Source organism: Bombina bombina, chromosome 2 (genome assembly GCF_027579735.1).
Source record: "Bombina bombina isolate aBomBom1 chromosome 2, aBomBom1.pri, whole genome shotgun sequence".
Classification (NCBI taxonomy): domain Eukaryota; kingdom Metazoa; phylum Chordata; class Amphibia; order Anura; family Bombinatoridae; genus Bombina; species Bombina bombina.
In genome coordinates, this window is record NC_069500.1 from 1183450888 (window position 1) to 1183472653 (window position 21766).

Here is a 21766-nt window from a genome sequence, read left to right on the forward strand (position 1 = left end):
TCAGGCACCTATATACATTGGTGTTCTCCTACTTTTCCTTTATTCCCTCGGCTGAATGACTGGGGGATTGTGGGTAGTGGGAGGATACGAAAGCTCTGGCTGTGGTGTTCTTTCCCTTCTCCTGGTGGCCAGGAGGTGAATTTCCCAACAGTAATTGAATGGACTCTTGGACTCTCCATACCAGGAAAGAAAATAATTTATCAAGTAAGCATACATTTAGTTTTTGTGAAATCCCTTGTGTAAACTAATCTGTAATTTATGATTTTGATAGTACTGGCTGTTCATAAATATTAACACAAACACTGCTTTGTTTGCAGCAAACACTATAAAACCCTGGCTCATTGTTATGAGATTATTCCTGCAGAGACCGTTTGTAAACTTTACTTTGACTTAGAGTTTAATATATCAGCAAATCCAGGAGCCGATGGTCAAAAAATGGTTGCTCTCGTAATAGAGGTAAGAATGGACTAAAAATGACAAAAGTAATAAACTGAGTATGAATTCATGTTTTTACAACCCTTAAAAATATTTCAGCTTTGACATTATTCATTACTGTCTGCTTCATGGTATTAATTTACTATTTTATATTGTAAAACCGTTTCCTTTTTTTTTTTTTTTTGTTATATGAAAAGTCAATCTCAAACCTACACGCACACTCATAAACACGCACACTCATAAACACGCACACTCATAAACACGCACACTCATAAACACGCACACTCATAAACACACACACTCATAAACACACAGAGACACACACAGGCACATCCAAAAACAAAAGCAGTAGAAAACTGAACACAGTCTGGCACACATTTAGTTAATATATTTTTTACTATGCTGTTTTGCCTTATTTGTTTTTCTCTGCACCTCATTTGTTTTTAGGTCTTATTTTGAGACGGTGACCTAAGCAATTGAGGGGCAAAGAAAAAAAATAACAAGTAAAAAGGTTATAAACAACAGGAGATGAGCAGAAAACGGTATAACCAGGCATGTGAAGGTCACATATTGGTTAGTAAGCAACATCAAGTGCAGCAGCATAGCTAAAACAATTATTTAATTATTTGAGGAACACCATTACCTCCTGCATCTGACAGCATGGCTGGAATGCTGAACACTTTTGAAGTAACACCAATATAAACTGTAATTGAATATTTAATCCAGCCAAAAAGCACACATACATATTGTATCCCTTTCATATAATCTACACAGCAAGTTAGCCTATTTATGTTCCTCATTATAAGAAGGACTGGATCTACTACACAGTAATGTGAAGTCGACGTTAGGATAATCTTTATCCAAAAACTATGCAGCACAATGCAAAATCCAGCAAAAGCATAGACTTTCTCTCACACATTATAGTTTTCCTTGTCATCCTGTTATTACCTTTTGTAGTGGTCTTTACTTGGTAATGATTCCCTGGTAAAGTTGTTAATGCTGATAATTTAGCAGTATTAGGGAATACATTTAGTGCATTGATGTTGATTTAGTGCATTTATGTTGAAATTAACTGCATATATTTTCTCTACTTTGTTTCTTGAAACAGTACTTCAGTAACAAGCTAGAAGAATGTTATGGTCTTAAATGTTCAACAGATTGTGTTTTAAATTTGGATTCCAGCACTAAAGAGAAATTTAGTCGTCATTTAATATTTGTATTTCAAGATGCAGCCTTTAAAGATAATATACATGTTGGTAAGTAGCACTGCGTTGTTGATTAGCAATTATAATAATATTGTATTTCTCCAACATAGGTGTGTCCGGTCCACGGTGTCATCCTTACTTGTGGGATATTCTCTTCCCCAACAGGAAATGGCAAAGAGCCCAGCAAAGCTGGTCACATGATCCCTCCTAGGCTCCGCCTTCCCCAGTCATTCTCTTTGCCGTTGCACAGGCAACATCTCCACGGAGATGGCTTAGAGTTTTTTGGTGTTTAAATGTAGTTTTTATTCTTCAATCAAGAGTTTGTTATTTTAAAATAGTGCTGGTATGTACTATTTACTCTGAAACAGAAAAGAGATGAAGATTTCTGTTTGTAAGAGGAAAATGATTTTAGCAACCGTTACTAAAATCGATGGCTGTTTCCACACAGGACTGTTGAGAGGAATTAACTTCAGTTGGGGGAAACAGTGAGCAGACTTTTGCTGCTTGAGGTATGACACATTTCTAACAAGACTTGGTAATGCTGGAAGCTGTCATTTTCCCTATGGGATCCGGTAAGCCATTTTTATTAAATAAGAATAAAGGGCTTCACAAGGGCTTTAAAGACTGGTAGACATTTTTCTGGGCTAAAACGATTGATTTATAAGCATTTTTAATAGTTTATAGCTTTGAGGAGTTATTTTATTCTTGGGAATTATGTTAAATAACCGGCAGGCACTGTATTGGACACCTTTTTCACTGGGGGCCTTCTCTAATCATAGGCAGAGCCTCATTTTCGCGCCATTAATGCGCAGTTGTTTTTGGGAAGCAAGGCATGCAGATGCATGTGTGAGGAGCTCAGATACATAGAAAAAGCTTACTGAAGGCGTCATTTGGTATCGTATTCCCCTCTGGGCTTGGTTGGGTCTCAGCAAAGCAGATACCAGGGACTGTATAGGGGTTAAATATAAAAACCGCTCCGGTTCCGTTATTTTAAGAGTTAAAGCTTTCAAATTTGGTGTGCAATACTTTTAAGGCTTTAAGACACTGTGGTGAAATTTTGGTGAATTTTGTACAATTCCTTCATACTTTTTCACATATTCAGTAATAAAGTGTGTTCAGTTTAAAATTTAAAGTGACAGTAACGGTTTTATTTTAAAACGTTTTTTGTACTTTGTTATCAAGTTTATGCCTGTTTAACATGTCTGAACTATCAGATAGACTATGTTCTGTATGTGAGGAAGCCAAGGTTCCTTCTCATTTAAATAGATATGATGTATGTGACACAAAATTTAGAGAAAATGATGCCCAAGATGATTCCTCAAGTGAGGGGAGTAAGCATGGTACTGCATCATCCCCTCCTTCGTCTACGCCAGTCTTGCCCACACAGGAGGCCCCTAGTACATCTAGTGCGCCAATACTCCTTACTATGCAACAATTAACGGCTGTAATGGATAATTCTATCAAAAACATTTTAGCCAAAATGCCCACTTATCAGCGAAAGCGCGACTGCTCTGTTTTAGAAAATACCGAAGAGCATGAGGACGCTGATGATAATGGTTCTGACATGCCCCTACACCAGTCTGAGGGGGCCAGGGAGGTTTTGTCTGAGGGAGAAATTTCAGATTCAGGGAAAATTTCTCAACAAGCTGAACCTGATGTGATTACATTCAAATTTAAATTGGAACATCTCCGCGCTCTGCTTAAGGAGGTGTTATCTACTCTGGATGATTGTGACAATTTGGTCATTCCAGAGAAATTATGTAAGATGGACAAGTTCCTAGAGGTCCCGGGGCCCCCCGAAGCTTTTCCTATACCCAAGCGGGTGGCGGACTTTGTAAACAAAGAATGGGAAAGGCCCGGCATACCTTTTGTCCCTCCCCCTATATTTAAGAAATTGTTTCCTATGGTCGACCCCAGAAAGGACTTATGGCAGACAGTCCCCAAGGTCGAGGGGGCGGTTTCTACTCTAAACAAACGCACTACTTTCCCTATAGAAGATAGTTGTGCTTTCAAAGATCCTATGGATAAAAAATTAGAGGGTTTGCTTAAAAAGATGTTTGTTCAGCAAGGTTACCTTCTACAACCAATTTCATGCATTGTTCCTGTCACTACAGCAGCGTGTTTCTGGTTCGATGAACTAGAAAAGTCGCTCAATAAAGATTCTTCTTATGAGGAGATTATGGACAGAATTCATGCTCTTAAATTGGCTAACTCTTTTACTTTAGACGCCACTTTGCAATTGGCTAGATTAGCGGCGAAAAATTCGGGGTTTGCTATTGTGGTGCGCAGAGCGCTTTGGCTAAAATCTTGGTCAGCGGATGCGTCTTCCAAGAACAAATTGCTTAACATACCTTTCAAGGGGAAAACGCTGTTTGGCCCTGACTTGAAAGAGATTATTTCAGATATCACTGGGGGTAAGGGCCACGCCCTTCCTCAGGATAGGTCTTTTAAGGCTAAAAATAAACCAAATTTTCGTCCCTTTCGCAGAAACGGACCAGCCCCAAGTTCTACATCCTCTAAGCAAGAGGGCAATACTTCTCAAACCAAGCCAGCCTGGAGGCCAATGCAAGGCTGGAACAAAGGTAAGCAGGCCAAGAAACCTGCCACTGCTACCAAGACAGCATGAGATGTTGGCCCCCGATCCGGGACCGGATCTGGTGGGGGGCAGACTTTCTCTCTTCGCTCAGGCTTGGGCAAGAGATGTTCTGGATCCTTGGGCGCTAGAAATAGTCTCCCAAGGTTATCTTCTGGAATTCAAGGAGCTACCCCCAAGGGGGAGGTTCCACAGGTCTCAATTGTCTTCAGACCACATAAAAAGACAGGCATTCTTACATTGTGTAGAAGACCTGTTAAAAATGGGAGTGATTCATCCTGTTCCATTAGGAGAACAAGGGATGGGATTCTACTCCAATCTGTTCATAGTTCCCAAAAAAGAGGGAACATTCAGACCAATCTTAGATCTCAAGATCCTAAACAAATTTCTCAAGGTTCCATCGTTCAAAATGGAAACCATTCGGACAATTCTTCCTACCATTCAGGAAGGTCAATTCATGACCACGGTGGATTTAAAGGATGCATATCTACATATTCCTATCCACAAGGAACATCATCGGTTCCTAAGGTTCGCCTTTCTGGACAAGCATTACCAGTTTGTGGCACTTCCATTCGGATTAGCCACTGCTCCAAGAATTTTCACAAAGGTACTAGGGTCCCTTCTAGCGGGGCATTGCAGTAGTACCTTACTTGGACGACATACTGATTCAAGCGTCGTCTCTACCACAAGCAAAGGCTCATACGGACATTGTCCTGGCCTTTCTCAGATCTCACGGGTGGAAAGTGAACGTAGAAAAAAGTTCTCTATCTCCGTCAACAAGAGTTCCCTTCTTGGGAACAATAATAGACTCCTTAGAAATGAGGATTTTTCTGACAGAGGCCAGAAAATCAAAACTTCTAAGCTCTTGTCAAGTACTTCATTCTGTTCTTCTTCCTTCCATAGCGCAGTGCATGGAAGTAATAGGTTTGATGGTTGCGGCAATGGACATAGTTCCTTTTGCGCGAATTCATCTAAGACCATTACAACTGTGCATGCTCAGTCAGTGGAATGGGGATTATACAGACTTGTCTCCGACGATACAAGTAGATCAGAGGACCAGAGATTCACTCCGTTGGTGGCTGACCCTGGACAACCTGTCACAAGGAATGAGCTTCCGCAGACCAGAGTGGGTCATTGTCACGACCGACGCCAGTCTGGTGGGCTGGGGCGCGGTCTGGGAACCCCTGAAAGCTCAGGGTCTTTGGTCTCGGGAAGAATCTCTTCTCCCGATAAATATTCTGGAACTGAGAGCGATATTCAATGCTCTCAAGGCTTGGCCTCAGCTAGCAAAGGCCAAATTCATACGGTTTCAATCAGACAACATGACGACTGTTGCGTATATCAACCATCAGGGGGGAACAAGGAGTTCCCTGGCGATGGAAGAAGTGACCAAAATAATTCAATGGGCGGAGACTCACTCCTGCCACTTGTCTGCAATCCACATCCCAGGAGTGGAAAATTGGGAAGCGGATTTTCTGAGTCGTCAGACATTTCATCCGGGGGAGTGGGAACTCCATCCGGAAATCTTTGCCCAAATAATTCAATTGTGGGGCATTCCAGACATGGATCTGATGGCGTCTCGTCAGAACTTCAAGGTTCCTTGCTACGGGTCCAGATCCAGGGATCCCAAGGCGACTCTAGTGGATGCACTAGTAGCACCTTGGAGCTTCAACCTAGCTTATGTGTTCCCACCGTTTCCTCTCATTCCCAGGCTGGTAGCCAGGATCAAACAGGAGAGGGTATCGGTGATCTTGATAGCTCCTGCGTGGCCACGCAGGACTTGGTATGCAGATCTGGTGAATATGTCATCGGCTCCACCATGGAGGCTACCTTTGAGACAGGACCTTCTTGTTCAGGGTCCGTTCAAACATCCGAATCTGGCCTCACTCCAACTGACTGCTTGGAGATTGAACGCTTGATTTTATCAAAGCGAGGGTTCTCAGATTCTGTCATTGATACTCTTGTTCAGGCCAGAAAGCCTGTAACTAGAAAAATCTACCATAAAATATGGAAAAAATATATCTGTTGGTGTGAATCTAAAGGATTCCCATGGAACAAGATAAAAATTCCTAAGATTCTATCCTTTCTTCAAGAAGGTTTGGAGAAAGGATTATCTGCAAGTTCTTTGAAGGGACAGATTTCTGCTTTATCTGTTTTACTTCACAAAAAGCTGGCGGCTGTGCCAGATGTTCAAGCTTTTGTTCAGGCTCTGGTTAGAATCAAGCCTGTTTACAAACCTTTGACTCCTCCTTGGAGTCTTAATTTAGTTCTTTCAGTTCTTCAGGGGGTTCCGTTTGAACCCCTACATTCCGTTGATATCAAGTTATTATCTTGGAAAGTTTTGTTTTTGGTTGCAATTTCTTCTGCTAGAAGAGTTTCAGAGTTATCTGCTCTGCAGTGTTCTCCTCCTTATCTGGTGTTCCATGCAGATAAGGTGGTTTTGCGTACTAAACCTGGTTTTCTTCCGAAAGTTGTTTCTAACAAAAATATTAACCAGGAGATAGTCGTGCCTTCTTTGTGTCCGAATCCAGTTTCAAAGAAGGAACGTTTGTTGCACAATTTGGATGTAGTTCGTGCTCTAAAATTCTATTTAGAGGCTACAAAAGATTTCAGATAAAACATCTTCCTTGTTTGTTGTTTATTCTGGTAAAAGGAGAGGTCAAAAAGCAACTTCTACCTCTCTCTCTTTTTGGCTTAAAAGCATCATCAGATTGGCTTATGAGACTGCCGGACGGCAGCCTCCTGAAAGAATCACAGCTCATTCCACTAGGGCCGTGGCTTCCACATGGGCCTTCAAGAACGAGGCTTCTGTTGATCAGATATGTAAGGCAGCGACTTGGTCTTCACTGCACACTTTTACTAAATTTTACAAATTTGATACTTTTGCTTCTTCTGAGGCTATTTTTGGGAGAAAGGTTTTGCAAGCCGTGGTGCCTTCCATCTAGGTGACCTGATTTGCTCCCTCCCATCATCCGTGTCCTAAAGCTTTGGTATTGGTTCCCACAAGTAAGGATGACGCCGTGGACCGGACACACCTATGTTGGAGAAAAAAGAATTTATGTTTAACTGATAAATTACTTTCTCCAACGGTGTGTCCGGTCCACGGCCCGCCCTGGTTTTTTAATCAGGTCTGATGATTTATTTTCTCTAACTACAGTCACCACGGTATTATATGATTTCTCCTATGCAAATATTCCTCCTTTACGTCGGTCGAATGACTGGGGAAGGCGGAGCCTAGGAGGGATCATGTGACCAGCTTTGCTGGGCTCTTTGCCATTTCCTGTTGGGGAAGAGAATATCCCACAAGTAAGGATGACGCCGTGGACCGGACACACCGTTGGAGAAAGTAATTTATCAGGTAAACATAAATTCTGTTTTTATTCACTCTCACTTTCTCACACACAAACAAAATCCAGTGATATTTGCTGTCCTACCAAACCTAAGAGTTGATAATATAAGTCACTGTGATGTTTTAGAGACAATCTTCCATTAAAAATTTAAGAAACTATCCTTTTCTCCAACATTGGTGTGTCCGGTCCACGGCGTCATCCTTACTTGTGGGAATATCTCTTCCCCAACAGGAAATGGCAAAGAGTCCCAGCAAAGCTGGCCATATAGTCCCTCCTAGGCTCTGCCCACCCCAGTCATTCTCTTTGCCGTTGCACAGGCAACATCTCCACGGAGATGGTTAAGAGTATGTGGTGTTTAGTTGTAGTTTTTTTTATTCTACTATCAAGAGTTTGTTATTTTAAAATAGTGCTGGTATGTACTATTTACTCTGAAACAGAAAAAGATGAAGATTTCTGTTTGTGAGAGGAAGATGATTTTAGCAGACAGTAACTAAAATCGATTGCTGTTTCCACATAGGACTGTTGAGATGAAGTAACTTCAGTTGGGGGAAACAGTTAGCAGACTTTTCTGCTTAAGGTATGACTAGCCATATTTCTAACAAGACTGTGTAATGCTGGAAGGCTGTCATTTCCCCTCATGGGGACCGGTAAGCCATTTTCTTAGTCTCAAACAGAATAAAGGGCTTAATATGGGCTATAAAACTGGTAGACACTTTTATGGGCTAAATCGATTGCTTTATTTGGACATTTTATACATGTTTATGCTGATAATTCACACTTATAAACTTGGGGAACGTTTTTTAACGTCAGGCACTATGTTAGACACCTTTTCCAGTCAGGAAGGGCCTTCGCAGTTGTAGGCTAAGCCTCATTTTCGCGCCATTACTGCGCAGTTGTTTTTGAGAGCAAGACATCCAGATGCATGTGTGAGGACCTGAAAGTAGTTGGAAAAGTTCCTAGAAGGCGTGGTATCGTATTCCCCTCTGGGCTTGGTAAAGTCACAGCAAAGGCTGTAGCTGGGACTGTATAGGGGTTAAATCTGTAACCGGCTCCGGTTTAGTTATTTTAAGGGTTAAAGCTCTGAAAATTGGTGTGCAATACTTTTTATGCTTTAAGACACTGTGGTGAAATTTTGGTAAATTTTGAACAATTCCTTCATATTTTTTCACATATTCAGTAATAAAGTGTGCTCTGTTTAAAATTTAAAGAGACAGTAACGGTTTTGTTTTAAAACGGTTTTTGTGCTTTATTGACAAGTTTAAGCCTGTTTAACATGTCTGTGCCTTCAGATAAACATTCTGGAACTAAGAGCGATATTCAATGCTCTCAGGGCTTGGCCTCAGCTTGCAAGGGCCAGATTCATAAGATTCCAATCAGACAACATGACGACTGTTGCGTATATCAATCATCAGGGGGGGAACAAGGAGTTCCCTGGCGATGAAAGAAGTGACCAAAATAATTCAATGGGCGGAGGATCACTCCTGCCATCTATCTGCGATCCACATCCCAGGTGTGGAAAACTGGGAAGCGGATTATCTGAGTCGTCAGACATTCCATCCGGGGGAGTGGGAACTCCACCCGGAGATCTTTGCCCAGTTGACTCAATTATGGGGCATTCCAGACATGGATCTGATGGCGTCTCGTCAGAACTTCAAGGTTCCTTGCTACGGGTCCAGATCCAGGGATCCCAAGGCAACTCTAGTGGATGCACTAGTAGCACCTTGGACCTTCAACCTAGCTTATGTGTTTCCACCGTTTCCTCTCATTCCCAGGCTGGTAGCCAGGATCAAACAGGAGAGGGCCTCGGTGATTTTGATAGCTCCTGCGTGGCCACACAGGACTTGGTATGCAGACCTGGTGAATATGTCATCGGTTCCACCATGGAAGCTACCTTTGAGACAGGACCTTCTTGTTCAGGGTCCAAATCTGGTCTCCCTCCAGCTGACGGCTTGGAGATTGAACGCTTGATTCTATCAAAGCGTGGGTTTTCAGATTCTGTGATAGATACTCTGGTTCAGGCCAGAAAACCGGTAACTAGAAAGATTTACCATAAAATATGGAAAAGATATATCTGCTGGTGTGAATCCAAGGGATTCCCATGAAATAAGATACAAATTCCTAAGATTCTTTCCTTTCTGCAAGAAGGTTTGGATAAAGGATTATCTGTGAGTTCTCTAAAGGGACAGATTTCTGCTTTATCTGTCTTACTACACAAACGACTGGCAGCTGTGCCAGATGTTCAAGCATTTGTTCAGGCTCTGGTTAGGATCAAGCCTGTTTACAGACCTTTGACTCCTCCCTGGAGTTTAAATCTAGTTCTTTCAGTTCTTCAAGGGGTTCCGTTTGAACCTCTACATTCCATAGATATTAAGTTGTTATCTTGGAAAGTTTTGTTTTTGGTTGCTATTTCTTCTGCTAGAAGAGTTTCAGAGTTATCTGCTCTGCAGTGTTCTCCGCCCTATCTGGTGTTCCATGCAGATAAGGTGGTTTTGCGTACTAAGCCTGGTTTCTTCTGTTATGTGTGATCAGTCCACGGGTCATCATTACTTCTGGGATATAACTCCTCCCCAACAGGAAATGCAAGAGGATTCACCCAGCAGAGCTGCATATAGCTCCTCCCCTCTACGTCAGTCCCAGTCATTCTCTTGCACCCAACGACTAGATAGGATGTGTGAGAGGACTATGGTGATTATACTTAGTTTTTATGACTTCAATCAAAAGTTTGTTATTTTAAAATAGCACCGGAGCGTGTTATTACTTCTCTGGCAGAGTTTGAGGAAGAATCTGACAGAGATTTTTTACTATGATTTTAACCGGAGTCGTTAAGATCATATTGCTGTTCTCGACCATCTGAGGGAGGTAAAGGCTTCAGATCAGGGGACAGCGGGCAGATGAATCTGCATTGAGGTATGTGGCAGTTTTTATTTTCTGAATGGAATTGATGAGAAAAGCCTGCCATACCGTTAAAATGACATGTATGTATACACTTCAGTATTCTGGGGATGGTATTTCACCGGAACTACTGTGTTAAAGGTCACTAATCCTTTTAATAACTATTCTCATGTTAAACGTTTTTGCTGGAATGTAGAATCGTTTACATTGCTGAGGTACTGTGTGAATAAATATTTGGGCATTATTTTCCACTTGGCAGTTTTTTGCTTTAATTGTGACAGTTTCGTTTCTCTTCACTGCTGTGTGGGAGAGGGAGGGGCCGTTTTTGGCGCTCTTTGCTACGCATCAAAAAATTCCAGTCAGCTACTTTTATATTTCCTGCATGATCCGGTTCATCTCTGACAGATCTCAGGGGTCTTCAAACTTCTTTGAAGGGAGGTAAATTCTCTCAGCAGAGCTGTGAGAATTCTTATAGTGACTGTGTATAAAAAACGTTGTTTTGTTTTCTTATGTACAAATTTAATTAGTGTTGTTTTTTACTAATGGGAACAAACCTTTACTAAAAGTTGTGTTGTTTTAAAGTTTGATGCAATAACTGTTTTTCAGTTCATTATTTCAACTGTCATTTAATCGTTAGTACCTCTTTGAGGCACAGTGCGTTTTTTTTGCTAAAAAAGATTATAACCAAGTTGTAAGTTTTTTTGCTAGTGTGTTAAACATGTCTGACTCAGAGGAAGATATCTGTGTCATTTGTTCCAATGCCAAGGTGGAGCCCAATAGAAATTTATGTACTAACTGTATTGATGCTACTTTAAATAAAAGTCAATCTGTGCAATGTGAACAAATTTCACCAAACAGCGAGGGGAGAGTTATGCCGACTAACTCGCCTCACGCGACAGTACCTGCATCTCCCGCCCGGGAGGTGCGTGATATTTTGGCGCCTAGTACATCTGGGCGGCCATTACAGATAACATTACAAGATATGGCTACTGTTATGACTGAAGTTTTGTCTAAATTACCTGAACTAAGAGGCAAGCGTGATCACTCTGGGGTGAGAACAGAGTGCGCTGACAATGCTAGGGCCATGTCTGATACTGCGTCACAGCTCGCAGAGCATGAGGACGGAGAGCTTCATTCTGTGGGTGACGGTTCTGATCCAAACAGATTGGACTCAGATATTTCAAATTTAAAATTTAAATTGGAGAACCTCCGTGTACTACTAGGGGAGGTCTTAGCAGCTCTCAACGATTGTAACACTGTTGCAATACCAGAGAAACTGTGTAGGTTGGATAAATACTTTGCGGTACCGGCGAGTACTGACGTTTTTCCTATACCTAAGAGACTAACTGAAATTGTTACTAAGGAGTGGGATAGACCCGGTGTGCCGTTCTCACCCCCTCCAATATTTAGAAAGATGTTTCCAATAGACGCCACCACTCGGGACTTATGGCAAACGGTCCCCAAGGTGGAGGGAGCAGTTTCTACTTTAGCTAAGCGTACCACTATCCCGGTGGAGGATAGCTGTGCTTTCTCAGATCCAATGGATAAAAAATTAGAGGGTTACCTTAAGAAAATGTTTGTTCAACAAGGTTTTATATTACAACCCCTTGCATGTATCGCGCCGATTACGGCTGCGGCAGCATTTTGGATTGAGTCGCTTGAAGAGAACCTTAGTTCCTCTACGCTAGACGACATTACGGACAGGCTTAGAGTCCTTAAACTAGCTAATTCTTTCATTTCGGAGGCCGTAGTACATTTAACCAAACTTACGGCTAAGAACTCAGGATTCGCCATACAGGCACGCAGGGCACTGTGGCTAAAATCCTGGTCAGCTGATGTTACTTCTAAGTCCAAATTACTTAATATACCTTTCAAGGGGCAGTCCTTATTCGGGCCCGGTTTGAAAGAAATTATCGCTGACATTACGGGAGGTAAGGGCCACGCCCTACCTCAAGACAAGGCCAAAGCTAAGGCTAGACAGTCTAATTTTCGTCCCTTTCGGAATTTCAAAACAGGAGCAGCATCAACCTCCACTGCACCAAAACAGGAAGGAGCTGTTGCTCGTTACAGGCAAGGCTGGAAGCCTAACCAGTCCTGGAACAAAAGCAAGCAGGCCAGGAAACCTGCTGCTGCCCCAAAGACAGCATGAACCGAGAGCCCCCGATCCGGGACCGGATCTAGTAGGGGGCAGACTCTCTCTCTTCGCCCAGGCCTGGGCAAGAGATGTTCAGGATCCCTGGGCACTAGAGATCATATCTCAGGGATACCTTCTAGACTTCAAATTATCTCCCCCAAGAGGGAGATTTCATCTGTCAAGGTTGTCAACAAACCAAATAAAGAAAGAAGCGTTTCTACGCTGCGTACAAGATCTGTTAACAATGGGAGTGATCCATCCGGTTCCGTGGTCGGAACAAGGACAAGGGTTCTACTCAAACCTGTTTGTGGTTCCCAAAAAAGAGGGAACTTTCAGGCCAATCTTAGATTTAAAGACTCTAAACAAATTCCTAAGAGTTCCATCGTTCAAAATGGAAACTATTCGGACAATCTTACCCATGATCCAAGAGGGTCAGTACATGACCACAGTGGATTTAAAGGATGCTTACCTTCACATACCGATCCACAAAGATCATCACCGGTATCTAAGGTTTGCCTTCTTAGACAGGCACTACCAGTTTGTAGCTCTTCCATCCGGATTGGCTACGGCTCCAAGAATCTTCACAAAGGTTCTGGGTGCCCTTCTAGCGGTACTAAGACCGCGAGGGATTTCGGTAGCTCCGTACCTAGACGACATTCTAATACAAGCTTCAAGCTTTCAAACTGCCAAGTCTCATACAGAGTTAGTTCTGGCATTTCTAAGGTCGCATGGATGGAAAGTGAACGAAAAGAAGAGTTCTCTCTTTCCTCTCACAAGAGTTCCATTCTTGGGGACTCTTATAGATTCTGTAGAAATGAAGATTTACCTGACAGAAGACAGGTTAACAAAACTTCAAAATGCATGCCGCGTCCTTCATTCCATTCAACACCCGTCAGTAGCTCAATGCATGGAGGTGATCGGCTTAATGGTAGCGGCAATGGACATAGTACCTTTTGCACGCCTACACCTCAGACCGCTGCAATTATGCATGCTAAGTCAGTGGAATGGGGATTACTCAGATTTGTCCCCTACTCTGAATCTGAATCAAGAGACCAGAAATTCTCTTCTATGGTGGCTTCATCGGCCACACCTGTCCAGGGGGATGCCATTCAGCAGGCCAGACTGGACAATTGTAACAACAGACGCCAGCCTACTAGGTTGGGGCGCTGTCTGGAATTCTCTGAAGGCTCAGGGACTATGGAATCAGGAGGAGAGTCTCCTTCCAATAAACATTCTGGAATTGAGAGCAGTTCTCAATGCCCTTCTGGCTTGGCCCCAGTTAATAACTCGGGGGTTCATCAGGTTTCAGTCGGACAACATCACGACTGTAGCTTACATCAACCATCAGGGAGGGACAAGAAGCTCCCTAGCAATGATGGAAGTATCAAAGATAATTCGCTGGGCAGAGTCTCACTCTTGCCACCTGTCAGCAATCCACATCCCGGGAGTGGAGAACTGGGAGGCGGATTTCTTGAGTCGCCAGACTCTTCATCCGGGGGAGTGGGAACTTCATCCGGAGGTCTTTGCCCAAATACTTCGACGTTGGGGCAAACCAGAGATAGATCTCATGGCGTCTCGCCAGAACGCCAAACTTCCTCGCTACGGGTCCAGATCCAGGGATCCGGGAGCAGTTCTGATAGATGCTTTGACAGCACCTTGGAACTTCAGGATGGCTTATGTGTTTCCACCCTTCCCGCTGCTTCCTCGATTGATTACCAAAATCAAACAGGAGAGAGCATCAGTAATTCTAATAGCACCTGCTTGGCCACGCAGGACTTGGTATGCAGATCTAGTGGACATGTCATCCTGTCCGCCTTGGTCTCTACCTCTAAGACAGGACCTTCTGATACAGGGTCCATTCAAACATCAAAATCTAACTTCTCTGAAGCTGACTGCTTGGAAATTGAACGCTTGATTTTATCAAAACGTGGTTTTTCTGAGTCGGTTATTGATACCCTGATTCAGGCTAGGAAGCCTGTTACCAGAAGGATTTACCATAAAATATGGCGGAAATACCTATACTGGTGCGAATCCAAAGGTTACTCCTGGAGTAAGGTTAGGATCGCTAGGATATTGTCTTTTCTACAAGAAGGTTTAGAAAAGGGTTTATCAGCTAGTTCATTAAAGGGACAGATTTCAGCTCTGTCCATCTTGTTACACAGACGTCTGTCAGAAAATCCAGACGTCCAGTCCTTTTGTCAGGCTTTAGCTAGGATCAAGCCTGTGTTTAAAGCTGTTGCTCCACCATGGAGTTTAAACTTAGTTCTTAACGTTTTACAGGGTGTTCCGTTTGAACCTCTTCATTCCATTGATATAAAAATGTTATCTTGGAAAGTTCTGTTTTTAATGGCTATTTCCTCGGCTCGAAGAGTCTCTGAGTTATCAGCCTTACATTGTGATTCCCCTTATCTGATTTTTCACTCAGACAAGGTAGTTCTGCGTACTAAACCTGGGTTCTTACCTAAGGTAGTCACTAACAGGAACATCAATCAAGAGATTGTTGTCCCATCCTTGTGTCCAAATCCTTCTTCAAAGAAGGAACGTCTTTTACACAATCTGGATGTAGTTCGTGCCCTCAAGTTCTACTTGCAGGCAACTAAAGATTTTCGCCAAACTTCTTCCTTGTTTGTCGTTTACTCTGGACAGAGGAGAGGTCAAAAAGCTTCTGCTACCTCTCTCTCTTTTTGGCTTCGTAGCATAATACGTTTAGCCTATGAGACTGCTGGACAGCAGCCTCCTGAAAGAATTACAGCTCACTCCACTAGAGCTGTGGCTTCCACTTGGGCCTTTAAGAATGAGGCCTCTGTTGAACAGATTTGCAAGGCTGCAACTTGGTCTTCGCTTCATACTTTTTCCAAATTTTACAAATTTGACACTTTTGCTTCTTCGGAGGCTATTTTTGGGAGAAAGGTTCTTCAGGCAGTGGTTCCTTCTGTATAATGAGCCTGCCTATCCCTCCCGTCATCCGTGTACTTTTGCTTTGGTATTGGTATCCCAGAAGTAATGATGACCCGTGGACTGATCACACATAACAGAAGAAAACATAATTTATGCTTACCTGATAAATTCCTTTCTTCTGTTGTGTGATCAGTCCACGGCCCGCCCTGTTTTAAGGCAGGTAAATATCTTTTAAATTATACTCCAGTCACCACTTCACCCTTGGTTACTCCTTTCTCGTTGATTCTTGGTCGAATGACTGGGACTGACGTAGAGGGGAGGAGCTATATGCAGCTCTGCTGGGTGAATCCTCTTGCATTTCCTGTTGGGGAGGAGTTATATCCCAGAAGTAATGATGACCCGTGGACTGATCACACAACAGAAGAAAGGAATTTATCAGGTAAGCATAAATTATGTTTTTCTTCCAAAGGTTGTTTCTAACAAAAATATTAACCAGGAGATAGTTGTACCTTCTTTGTGTCTGAATCCAGTTTCAAAGAAGGAACGTTTGTTACACAATTTGGACGTAGTCCGTGCTCTAAAATTCTATTTAGAAGCTACAAAAGATTTCAGACAAACATCTTCTCTGTTTGTCGTCTATTCTGGTAAAAGGAGAGGTCAAAAAGCGACTTCTACCTCTCTTTCCTTTTGGCTTAAAAGCATCATCCGATTGGCTTACGAGACTGCCGGACGGCAGCCTCCTGAAAGAATCACAGCTCACTCCACTAGGGCTGTGGCTTCCACATGGGCCTTCAAGAACGAGGCTTCTGTTGATCAGATATGTAAGGCAGCGACTTGGTCTTCACTGCACACTTTTGCCAAATTTTGCAAATTTGATACTTTTGCTTCTTCGGAGGCTATTTTTGGGAGAAAGGTTTTGCAAGCCGTGGTGCCTTCCGTTTAGGTAACCTGATTTGCTCCCTCCCTTCATCCGTGTCCTAAAGCTTTGGTATTGGTTCCCACAAGTAAGGATGACGCCGTGGACCGGACACACCAATGTTGGAGAAAACAGAATTTATGCTTACCTGATAAATTACTTTCTCTAACGGTGTGTCCGGTCCACGGCCCGCCCTGGTTTTTTAATCAGGTCTGATTAATTATTTTCTCTAACTACAGTCACCACGGTACCATATGGTTTCTCCTATTTTTTCATCCTGTCCGTCGGTCGAATGACTGGGGTGGGCGGAGCCTAGGAGAGACTATATGGCCAGCTTTGCTGGGACTCTTTGCCATTTCCTGTTGCGGAAGAGATATTCCCACAAGTAAGGATGACGCCGTGGACCGGACACACCGTTGGAGAAAGTAATTTATCAGGTAAGCTTAAATTCTGTTTTTGTTTTTATGTAAAACTATTAATTTATTAAAACCTCTTAAAAATATTACAAAATGCCAGCAGGCCTAACATTTTAACCGCAGGACGATCTAAAGAATAAATATTGCTTGATTAGAAATCCAGTGAGAATAATATATCTCACAAGTGTTGTCTTCACATGTTTGGTTAAAACTTACCAGTTTATTTCCCTTTATAAACAATGTAATATTTTTTTTTAGGTAATTTTGTAAAAGGCGCATTACAACCAGTTTTCCATTTAATTGAACATAAATTGGATGTAGAAATAACGTGTGAAACTCATATTTCCACTAAGGACACAGTGGAAGTTTCTAATCTAATACCACATCATGGGATTTGTACAGCCAAAAGGAATCTTCAACAAATCAGGAAAAAAGAATATGATCTTTCTTCTCTAATTGTGAAAGATAAGGATGGATCAAATCGGCTTTTTATTGATCTTGGTTAGTATGTTCCCTCTTCTTACAGTAATATATTTTTAATTTCATGGTTTTGTATCAGTTCAAGGGATATTAAACTTCCTAATTAATAACAGTAAAACAACATTGCCATCTACATTGATTACCTTTTTTGCTTGATTTTGCTGTAATAACTGTGTTCCCTGATCCCTAGAGAGGCAGAAATCATCAGATTCTGTACTTTGTGACCCAGCTTCTTCTAGAAAACAGTATGTAACAGAGTTATTGCTTACAGCAGTGAACAAACACATTTACAGGTAGTCCCAATTGGCCCTAGTCAATATAAGTAATATATGTAGGTGGTTCAGGCAATTTTCAGCATTCTTAGGTTATAGAATTTACTTTGTGACAGATGCATTTTTTTACAGCAAAATCGAGGTTATTTTATAGCAAAATAAATAAATTTGTTTATTTTGCAATGTTTTTGTTTTTTTCTCATTTTGATAAATGTATGGGAGATTTAGTTTTGACTGTAATGTTACTTAAATTTGTCATGTTTTCTACATTGGGTAAGAAATCCAAACATTTTATTCATTAATGTTTTAATATGTGTTTTTTTTAATTTTCTTTCATAAACTGTGAGAATCTATGTGCCACCACATGGGGAATTAAAGTCCAGTCCTACAAGATGAGGCAAAACACCTAACAGAACTTTAAACCATCCCACTTTTCCATGGTTCCATGGTGAATTTTGTGCCTGTAGCAATTAATGATGCTGAAATTTGAAGTACTGATCTACACGTAAACTGAAAGGGGTTCTTAAATTGATGCGAGACAGAGAGGGTTGTACAAGAGTACAACTGTCAGTAAGAGCAAATCTCCTTCTGGGAGTTTCACTTGCCTGCCACAGGGGTTGCTGGGCTTCATCCTTCAGCCTACTCCTGTTGACCTTGTCTATGTACTCCTTCCTTAGATCCTGTGTCAATGCACACTAATCAGGAGGGGCTCTTGCAGCTTTGCAAGCATAGTAAAGTGAGTGCTTATAGGTAAGTAGGAACTTGTACTCACACAGCCCAAAGACTATTTACATGAAGATAGACTTGAAGGGCGCTTAACTTCATATTCCTAACCACCAGGACAAACATTCAGTTTGTTGCTCTGCCATTTGGTCTGGCTACTGCCCCTGAATCTTTACAAAGGTGCTATGAACACTCTTGTCTGTAATAAGAGCTCAGGGTATTTCAGTGGCTTGTTACCTGGATGATATCTTTGTACAGGCTCCACCTTTACCTTTTAGCAGTATCTCCTACCAACACCCTTTTTGTTGTTTTCTTCTCTTCATGGTTGGAGCATCAATATTCCAGAGTTCTCTTTCTCCTCAACCAGAATCTATTTCCTATGAGTCATTAAAGACATGGTAACCATGAGACATTATTTTACAGATCAAAGGAGATCAAGGTTACAGACAACGTGTGACACTTAAGTTAAACTTCAATCCTACAATAGCCCTTACACATGGAAGTGCTATTCCATGAGACTTCAACTTTGCATGTTACGTCAATGGTGCAAGGACTACACTCCGCTTTTTCAAAGGATCCTTTTGGATTCCACAACAAAACAATCTATAGATCACTTGTCTATTTCCATCTTAATGGGAGGAGAGTCCATGGCTTCATTCATTACTTGTGGGAATTAAGAACCTGGCCACCAGGAGGAGGCAAAGACACCCCAGACAAAGGCTTAAATACCTCCCCCACTCCCCTCATCTCCCAGTCATTCCTTGCCTTTTGTCACAGGAGGTTGGCAGAGAAGTGTCGGAAGATTCGGAGTAGTCTCCAAGGGGGAGCAGAATTTCTAAAGATAGGCCTGAACAAAGGACTGAATATCAGGAAGCTTCTTGTGTAACAGTACAGATAAAGCCAAAATCTGTCCCTTTAAGGAACTGGTGGCAAGACCCTTCTCCAACCCATCCTAGAGGAAGGACAGGATCCTGGATACCCTAACCTTATGCCAGGGATATCCATGTTCCTCGCACCAGGACAAGTAGGTCTTCTACACCTTATGATAAATGCGACGAGTGACCGGTTTCCTGGCTTGAATGAGAGTATCAATCACTCTCTCAGATAAACCTCTCTTGGCTAGGACTAAGCGTTCAATCTCCACACAGTCAGCCTCAGAGAATTGAGATTTTTATGTAGAAAGGGACCCTAAACCAGCAGATCTTTGCGACAAGGTAACCTCCATGGAGGAGACGATGACATCCCCACCAGATCTGCAAACCACATCCTCTGTGGCCATGACGGAGCAATTAGAATAGCCAAAGCTTGCTCCTGCTTAATGCGGGCAACTACTCGAGGTAGAATTGGCAACGGTGGAAATATGTAGACTAAGTTGAACTCCTAAGGCACCGCTAGGGCATCTATCAGCTCTGCCTGGGGATCCTTGGACCGTGACCCGTATCTGGGTAGCTTGAAGTTTAGTCTGGACGCCATGAGATCTATCTCCGGGTCCCCCATCTGATGCAGATCTCCGCAAACACCTCGGGATGGAGAGACCATTCCCCCGGGTGAAACGATTGTCTGCTGAGAAAATCCGCTTCCCAGTTGTCCACACCGGAATGTGGATCGCTAATAGCGAACAGTAGTGGGTCTCCGTCCATTCCAGAATTTGAAATACTTTCGCCATGGCTAGGGAGCTTCTCGTTCCCCCTGATGGTTGATGTAAGCCACCGAGGGAATGTTGTCCGACAGGAATCTGATGAATCGGGACGACCCCAGAAGGGGCCAAGCCTTCAGAGCGTTAAAGATCGCTCGAAGTTCCAGAATACTGATTGGGAGAAGCGACTCGTCTAGAGTCCACCTGCTCTGTGCCTTCTTGGCACCCCAAACAGCTCCCCACCCTGACAGACTTGCGCCTGTGGTCACAATTTCCCAGTATGGTCTCAAGAAGGATGTCCCCTGGGATAGTTGGCCCGGACAGATCCACCAAGAGAGAGATTCCCTCGTTCGGTTGTCCAGAGAGATCTGTTGGGATAGGTCTGAGAGATCGCCATTCCATTGTCTCAACATGCACAACTGAAGAGGTCTGCGATGGAACCTGGCGAATGGAATGGCATTTATGCTGGATACCATGAACCCAATCACCTCCATACACCGGGCCACAGATGGCCTTGAGGAGGTCTGAAGGGCAAGACAGCTGGATGCAATCTTGCAATGTCTCTGATCTGTCAGGAATATCTTCATAGATATGGAATCTATTATCGTGCCCAGGAATTCCAATCTGTTGCTTGGAACCAGGGAACTCTTTCCTATATTTATCTTCCATCCACGGGATCGAAGGAGAAGACGAAGAGTCCTTGAATGGTCCTCTGCAAGACTGTAGGACGGAGCCTGGACCAGGATGTCATCCAGATAAGGTGCCACTGCAATACATCTGGCTCTCGCCACCGCGAGCAGCATTCCTAGAACCTTTGTAAAGACTCTTGGGGCAGTCGCCAGGCTGAACCGTAGGGCAACAAACTGGAAGTGTTGGTACAGAAATGCAAATCTTAGGAACCTGAAGTGATCCTTGTGGATTGGCAAGTGAAGGTAAGCATCCTTCAAATGTATTGTAGTCATGAACTGTTCCTCTTAAACTAGAGGCAGAACAGACCTGATCGTCTCCATCATGAACGATGGGACCGAAAGAAACTTGTTTAGGCACTTTAGGTCTAGAATCGGACGAAATGTTCCCTCCTTCTTTGGGACCATGAAAAGGTTTGAATAATACCCCAGATCTCTTTCTGCCACAGTTACTGGTACGATTACTCAGAGAGAGGAGAGATCTGTCACGCACTCTAGAAAGGCATCTCTCTTCCCTGGTCTTGATGATAGGTTTGACAGGAAGAATCTGCCCCTGGGCGGATGAGTCTTGAACCTTATCCTGTAACCCTGGGCAATGACCTCCAGAACCCAAGGGTCCCGAACGCCTCTCATCCAAACCTACGCAAAAAGAGATAGTCTGCACCTACGCGATCCAGAGATGGATCGGGGGTCGCCCCTTCATGTCGATTTTGTCTCGGCGGGCTTCTTGCTCTGCTTGGCTTTGTTCCAAGATTGAGCTGGTTTCCAAGATCCCTTGGACTGCTCGGTTTTCGTGGCAGGATTCTGGCGTTGGGACTTGTCTGAACGAAAGGGATGAAAAGTAGACACCTTAGGCTTATTCTTCTTATCCTGCGGTAGGAAAGCACCCTTGCCCTCCCGTGACTGTCCAGGCCTGGATCAAAAAGAACTTTCCCCTGAAACGGGAGGGATAGTAATTTAGACTTGGAAGTCATGTCAGCACACCACGACTTTAACCACAAAACCCTACGGGCTAGAACATAAAAACCTGATGTCTTGGCATTCAGGGGAATAATCTGCATATTTGCATCACAGATGAATGCATTAGCTACCCTTAAGGTCTTTGCCTCCTCCTGGTGGCCAGTTCTGTA

At 43.0% G+C, this 21766-nt stretch overlaps 1 protein-coding gene across 1 annotated transcript in view; it reads left to right on the forward strand.

The window, feature by feature from the left end:
* PRIMPOL (primase and DNA directed polymerase) overlaps positions 1-21766 on the forward strand; it is a 377464-nt gene that overhangs the window by 86923 nt on the left and 268775 nt on the right. Inside the window, exons 4-6 of the mRNA XM_053703874.1 lie at positions 318-456; positions 1544-1691; positions 17098-17340. Of these exons, the coding sequence (XP_053559849.1) occupies positions 318-456; positions 1544-1691; positions 17098-17340 (530 nt within the window). The remainder of the gene's footprint in view (positions 1-317; positions 457-1543; positions 1692-17097; positions 17341-21766) is intronic.